The 7470-nt window shown below is 46.6% G+C and overlaps 1 protein-coding gene across 1 annotated transcript in view; it reads left to right on the top strand.

The window, feature by feature from the left end:
- Positions 1-7179, top strand: part of Tmc2 (transmembrane channel like 2) — a 52368-nt gene extending 45189 nt beyond the window's left edge. The window contains exons 17-19 of the mRNA XM_005365627.1: positions 3126-3204; positions 4042-4159; positions 6974-7179. Coding sequence (XP_005365684.1) covers positions 3126-3204; positions 4042-4159; positions 6974-7179 — 403 coding nt within the window. The remainder of the gene's footprint in view (positions 1-3125; positions 3205-4041; positions 4160-6973) is intronic.
- Positions 7180-7470: the final 291 nt, after the last annotated feature.

Genomic DNA, 7470 nt, shown 5'->3' with positions numbered 1-7470 from the left:
TTTTCCTGGGTTTTAGCAGCTCGTCAGCAGAACTGACAGCTTCATCTCCCTTTCAAACACCCTCAGTCTTGAGTTGCTTCCCTGCAGGATAAACAGAGGAAATTCTATTCACAATACTCAGCAAAAACAACCTGAGGGAGGGAAGGTTCACTTTGCTTCTCCTTCCAGAGGCTCAGCAGAACGGTTCTCGTCTTGGCTGGCTAGGAAACTGGGAGAGGAAATGTTGGTGCTTGGCTTTCTCTGTTCCCTCTCTACTAAACCCAGGCACCCCAGCTATGGAATGGCACTGCCTACATTCAGATGGCTCTCACATCCTAGGCTGATCCTTTCTGAAGCCACCCTAGCTCACACCCAGAGGTGTGCCTTACCATGTCCTAGGTGATTCTACACCAGGTCAGGTTCACACTGGGCACGTGTCCTGGGGGTCTGTATCTTGTCTGCACCCCTGGTCTACACCAGGTCAGGCTCACACTGGACACGTGTCCTTGGGGTCTGTATCTTGTCTGCACCCCTGGATGTTTCCCACCCACCATAACAAAGCCATTTTACACCCTCTTTGTCAAGGAGGGCTGATAACTCTGAAACCACCGCCAACAGAATCGTTCCTCCTTTAAATTGTTTTTCTCAGGTACTTCATGCAGTAAGGACACAGCAACTGCCATAGAGGGCAGCTCAGCCTGACCCTGGGCTGTATTAGTTTGCTGTTTGCTGCTGTGATGAGCACTGTGACCAAAACCACCTGAAAAAGGAAAAGGTTTGTTTGGTTCACATGACCCCGTGTCCATCACGGAAGGGAATCAGGACAGGGACTCATGCAGGAGCACACATGGGAAGCAGAGATGGCTACTGCTTACTGCTTGTAACTCAGGACCTCCTGCCCAAGGGTGGCACCACAAAAGTCATTAGTCGAGAAAACATCCCACAGCATGCCCACGGGCCACTCCGGCAGAGGCAGTTTCTCAGGTGGGGTTTCCTCAGTTTAAGTTAAGAAATACCAACCAGCAGATAGACTGATTTCTCTTCCCCCAGCTCCTCCCAGTTCTTCCCCACCTCCCCTCCCATTGGAATCCATACACATCTGACTCTCATTAGAAAACCAACAAGCATATGAGGAATAATAATAAAATCAATAAAAACAAAAATAGACAAGTAATAATAGAACTAAACAGAACAAAAAGGTCCAAAGAAAAAGCACAAGAAACAGATACAGAGCCAGGTGGTGGCGGCGGCGCACACCTTTAATCCCAGCACTCGAGATGATTTTATCTGGATCACTTTCATATATATATATATATGTATTTTAGGAAGCATCTACTGTATTCTTTCTGTCTGGCCCCTCAAATGGTCTTTAGTTTTAGATGTCCCTCCCCTATATTCCCCTCTTGTCCCCCCTCTTCCCTCCCCATCCCTGTCTGATCCTCCCATCCCGGTCCCTACCTTGTCCAACTATAACTATCTGTTCTCTTCCCCCTTCCCAGGGAGATCCGTCCCTTCTCTGCCCAATGAAGCATTTATCTAAGTTATTCTTTTATCAATAAAAACTCAGGAGTCAGACATTGGGGTAAAACCTGATAGATCCACAGAGTGATGGAGAAATGATCAGCTGACCCTGCCTCTCCACATTCCCAGATCTAAAAGGCCCGAGACTCTTTCTAAGCCCTTCCCTATTCCTTCTTGTGTCTCTCTATCCTATTTGAGTCCTCCCAAACCTCTATGGTTTATTCTGGCCAGCTAAATTCAGGTTAAACTTTATTGGCAGTCTCAGAGTGACAGTGCAAACAAATGCCTTGCTAGCGCCCACTTCCTTACTCTGTACATCACCTCTGTGGCTATACAAAGTGTAGCTGGCTTATTGATGACCTAACAGCTGATATCCACACATAAGTGAATACGTACCACATTTGTCTTTGTGGTGATGGGTCTCCTCACTCAGGATGACTTACCTACAGATTTTCACGATTTCTTTTTTTTAATGGCTGTGTAAATGTGCCCCACATTTTCTTTATCCGTTAACCCGCTAACAGTAACATCTAGGTTGTTTCCAGTTTCTGACTATTTTGACTAGAGCAGCAATGAAGATGGCTGAGCAGGTGTCTCTGTGGTAGGATGGGGCATCCTTTGGGTGTATGCCCAGGAGTGGTATAGCTGGAACCCGAAGTAGATTGAGTCCCCTGTGGCACAACCACAGTTTGCATGGTGGCTACATGAGTTAGCAGTCCCATCAGCAATGGATAAAGGCTCTCCTTACTTCACACCCAGCATATCAGAGCAAGCACGTTTAGAATTTCATTTGGTAGCCAAAGAAGAGAAAGAAAAATTGTACTTATGAATTATATCTCAAAAAGTCCTAAGGTTTATCAGTTGAGATCTGTAACAACTGTGTAAGTGAGGGCTGTATAAGCATATTGTTTCATTGCGGGCATAATCATTCCTCCTGTCTCCTCAGAATGTCTCTAGATGAATCAGATTTCTTCATTCTACGTTGGTCTCCCATCCAAACCACTGGTAGGCCCAGTTAGATTAACTTCTAGGGAAACTGACAATAAATTGTGATGCTTTAATCTTTGTAGCAGATTTGAATGTCTTGTCCGTACTTGGGGCCAGAAGTAGAACTCGGATTCCATTCTTTTGACCAGGGGGATGTAGCTTTCAGTTAATGGACCCAAGCTGATCTTAAAGGAGGTGTTCATCCTCAGCGGCCTCCAGGCTGGTTAGCGCCTGTCTAGCTGTCCAGCACAACTTCATCAAGTTTCCATCAACACCAGTGAGATGACGATAACTATGACACAAACCTGCTACTGGAAAGCTACCAAGGAAACACTCACAGCTTCCTCTGCAGACTAGAAACCCTGCTACGCCCTACCTCTTTGGAATCAGGGTGATTCCTTCTACCAACACTCTGAACACTCTGAGAACTAGACATATGCAGGTCATGCCTACGCTCAATAAAATGGAGAGGGTGTCCAGAACCCTCCCCATGCTGAGCAGACAACCTAGGATGGCAGAGCCAGCTCTGCCCTGCTAGAGGAAAAAGCTTGGGTAATCCCGGGACCTAGGAAAAGCACTGAGCTGTTGCCATTTTCTAATATCACAGGAAAATAGGAGGTATGCTTTTTCTCTTTTAGTCTGGCCATCTACTACCTGAACTCAGTTTCAAAAAGTCTCTCCAGAGCGAATGCCCAGCTGCGAAAGAAAATCCAAGCGGTGAGTCTCTCGGGAGCAACATCCTTAGCGGTGTTCTTGTTTCTTGCGGATTTGCTCGGTGATCTCAGGTGTGTTCTCCCAATGGTTTCTGATACGGCAAATCCAAAAGCCTGCCCTGCAGGGAGCAGCCCTGTAGGGTTCAACAGCGGGCATGTGCAGTAGGAACATCTGAGAGGCTGACAGTGCAGCTTAGTGTAGAGAAAGTGCTTACCAGTCACAAGCCTCTGTAGTCAGTCATTAGCACTCACACATTTGCACACACACATACAGACACACACACATCAAACCAAAAACAAAAGATAAACAAAATAAAACCCTAGTCATCTTAATAGTGTAAATACTAAAAGAAATGGCCAGACAACACATTGCTGATCCTTAGCCCAGGATGTCTCCTCAGTCTGCTTAAAACACGGGCAGCTTCTCTCAGCAGCCCAGAGATACCCTGACCATTCTCTCTAGCAAGACAGACTTTCTTTCTCTCTCTTTCTCTGGCAAACTCAAAAAACCTCTGAGTCCTGCCATCCTCACTTCCTGCCATGCTTCTGGAACTGACATGGATCTTTCCTCCCATTCCCCACCCAGACTTCCTTCTGTTAGCCTCACTGGCTCCTGACCAGATACAGAACACGGAGATAAAGTCTAGATATCCCATCAAATGCTGTGTGACCCCAAGCCGCACACTGCAGTCTCCAATTAGCCGTGGAACCAACAAGAGGCAGGTGAAGGTAACCAGCAAGATCTACAGACACAGTCCTCGCTCACGGCTCACGATCCAGGGCTCTAAGCGTAGGACAGCCATGCCCCTCGCTGGCATAAATAATTCATTTCCTTCTGCAGCTCCGTGAAGTTGAGAAGAACCATAAATCCATGAAAGGAAGAGCCATAATCACCAATTCTGAGGACACACTTAAGAACAGCTCCAAAAGTACCACCCAGCTACAAGTCGCTGAGGAAGGTAAATTCTTTCCAAGTCCCCGTGGAAGTTGTGCAGCACATTGATGTGGAACGGGTCTGTGGTGGGGTTAAGATGGGGACACTGGCCGGGAGGTGGTGGCGCACGCCTTTAATCCCAGCACTCGGGAGGCAGAGGCAGGCGTATCTCTGTGAGTTCGAGGCCAGCCTGGTCTACAAGAGCTAGTGCCAGGAGGACAGGCTCCAAAGCTACAGAGAAACCCTGTCTCAAAAAACTAAAAAAAAGATGGGGACACTGGTGATATTTAGCAATACGAAGCACCTATCTCGTGGGCTGGCAATGATGAAAGCAGCGCATGTGAAGAGCTTAGCAGAGCCCCTGGTGTACAGAATAAACTGACAAGTACTTGCTAGAGGGAATGGCTTGTAGTTTCTCCAGCAGACCTGCTGGAGCTGGAGAAGTAGCTCAGAGGGTGAGAGCACTAGCTGCTCTTCCAAGGGATCAGGTTCTAGTCCCAGCACCCACATGGCAGCTCACAGTCCAGGGCTGTCTTCTAATATCCTTGGGCACTGTATGCACATGTCGCATAGACACATATGCAGGGAAAACACGCAAATAATAATAATCATCATCATCATCTTTTAAAGAGACATACTGGATAGAATAAGGGTCTCACATCTCTAAAGAGTGGTCATAGATAGACCAGGCTCCAATATGGGGGAGAGGAAAGGGCAAGATGAAAGGACCTTGTCTGAGGTTGTCCCGTTGTCTCAGGAGCCTCTGTTTTAAAGGGTACCACTGTACAACAGTGCTGACCTTGGATGGCAGAACTGTACAAGGTGACTAATAATTTAAGGGTTAACTTTTTTTATGTGTACCAATTTATTAGCAGTTACATTTCATGTCTTCTTTACCATTATTTTTTGGGGACTAACCAGAACAATACTGACTGCTATAACAAATAGGTCCAAAATATCTTTCAATGCTAAACCCAAGTCAGTGTTTCCAGTTAGTGGCCACAAATACAGGGGCTGCTATGAGTGGTCAGCGGCTAAGGCTGGGCTTTGGCAGGTTCTGGGCCTCTTAGCCAAAGAAGTGAGAATAAGGGCTCACAGAGATTGACTGAAGTCGTAAGAGAGCTTTATTGGGAGCGAAGCAACTCTACAGATTAGAAATAGATACACTGAAGCCCGGCGGTGGTGGCGCACGCCTTTAATCCCAGCACTAGGGAGGCAGAGGCAAGCGGATCTCTGTGAGTTCGAGGCCAGCCTGGTCTACAAGAGATAGTTCCAGGACAGGAACCAAAAAGCTACGGAGAAACCCTGTCTCGAAAATCAAAAAAAATAAAAAAAAATAAAAAAGAAATAGATACACTGTAAATAAAGATTGACACAGGCCTTTAATCCCACAGCACTTGAGAGACAGAGGCAGGAGGATCTCTGTGAATTTGAGGCCACGAGGCCAGCTTGGTTTACAAAGTGAGTTCCAGGACAGACAATGCTGTTACACAGAAAAACTCTGTCTTCAAAAACTAAAATAATAATATTAATATTAATAAAGATTGACAGCAAACCACATGAGTGAAGGTATCCCATAGCCCTAAGCATACAGCCTGGATTCTCTTTTCTGGGAAAGGAGGAGCTGTTTACTAAGAGACACAGTTTGATAGATTCTCTATTTTATTTGTAGATTAATTTACGTGTTTATTTTTTCTACTACAGATATTTGCCTTACCGTGCATGTGCCCAAAACAAGTTCAGAATGGATTAGCTCCTCTATTCATCATACTCAGATAGGTTGGGAGTGCACTTGAACAGAAACTGTCAAAATGTAACTGTTGTTAGGGCCAGGAAAATGGGTACTATCTTTCAGAGAGGGGAGTGCACGGGCAGGTAGGCGATCAGGGGTTGTTTGCCACGTGCATTGTTCAAGATGCAGCGTTAACAGTCCATGAGGTAAAGGAACTAACCCGACAACTGTGTTATTACAAGAGGGGGTGTGGCATGCATAATTCAAAACTAATTAGGACCCCAGAATAATACACCGTCCCCATGCTTGTCTGCCTCGAAAGGAGGGCATGACTTCTTCCATCCCACGGTTCTGCCTGTATCACACTTCTGAAAGTCTAGAAGACATAGCTGGTAGTGGAAGCTGTAAATCCACAAGAGGAGTATGGTCTATCTCTGTGTTCCAGAAGAAGGGACTGGGTTTAGGAAGGAGCATGTCCCCATCTTGGAATTAGGAGGAAGGGAGAAGTTGAATAAGTGAAGGAGCGGGAAATCAGGCTATTCTCTGAGAGCTAATGTAGCCTCTTCCCTTCCACCACCAGATTTGACCTGGCCATTACCCTGAGAGGCTTCTGTCACTATTGTACCAGTTTTTATTATGGAAAACCTAGGATAAAAGCTCTACCCTTGAGGCTGAAGAGATGGCTCAGCAGTTAAGAGTGCTTGCTGCTCTTTAGAGGCCACAAGTTCACCCAGCATACACAATCCGTAGCTTACAACCCCCACGACTCCAGCCCCAGGGATCTAATGACTTCTCCTGTCCCCAGACACAAATCCATAGAAATAAAGACACACAAATATAAATAAAAATTCTAAATAAATCTACAAAACAACCAAGCAAGCAAAATTGCTAGCCCAAGACCAGAGTTCAAAGTCTAGTTTCCGAGCCAGTAGCCAAATCTCTTCCTATTGGAGAACAAATCAGACCCCAGGGCAGTCTGACAGTTCTCACGGCAGCAAACGGGGCTAGCATCTACGGACACAGCGGGGGCAGCTCCCGACGCTCCAACTGAAAAAAAAAAAAACAAAACAAATCTCCTACATCTTCATTCTTATCTTTGTTTTCCAGAGCCGGCACCTTATTCTCCCAGCCAAAACCAGACCGTGGACAAGAAAGCGCAGGGTCCCGGCAGCTCCAGCACTGAAGGCAGGGCCTCAAGGCATCATGTTGGAGCTCTGCCACCGAGAGACAGACCAGACTCTGGCCAACCCCAGCCTCAGGTTTACACATGCAGGTCAGCTTCTGGAAGGAGTACCCGGAGGCCTCACAACTGAGGGCTGGCATCTGTGGGTCTCCCAGGCCTGGGCTTGATCCACAGGCTCTATCACACACATGCATGTGCCCATATCACACATGTAACAAGAACTTTGATCCCTGCGCTTCAGAACTTATTACTATTCAAAGGGAAGGCAATGGCTTCCCATAATTTGGGCTATGGGAGGCTAAAACTTTGTTCAAACTGGCCTTCCTTCCCAGTGTCTTGTTCAGGCAACCCTGGACCCTACACACTAGTGGTTTCCCTTGGCTCCAGACTTGGGAGGAGGAGATGAGGCCATGACTTCCGG

Source organism: Microtus ochrogaster, unplaced genomic scaffold, assembly GCF_000317375.1.
Source record: "Microtus ochrogaster isolate Prairie Vole_2 unplaced genomic scaffold, MicOch1.0 UNK3, whole genome shotgun sequence".
Taxonomy (NCBI): domain Eukaryota; kingdom Metazoa; phylum Chordata; class Mammalia; order Rodentia; family Cricetidae; genus Microtus; species Microtus ochrogaster.
The sequence above is the reverse complement of the archived record's forward strand: the minus strand, read 5'-3'. Positions and strand labels throughout refer to the sequence as shown.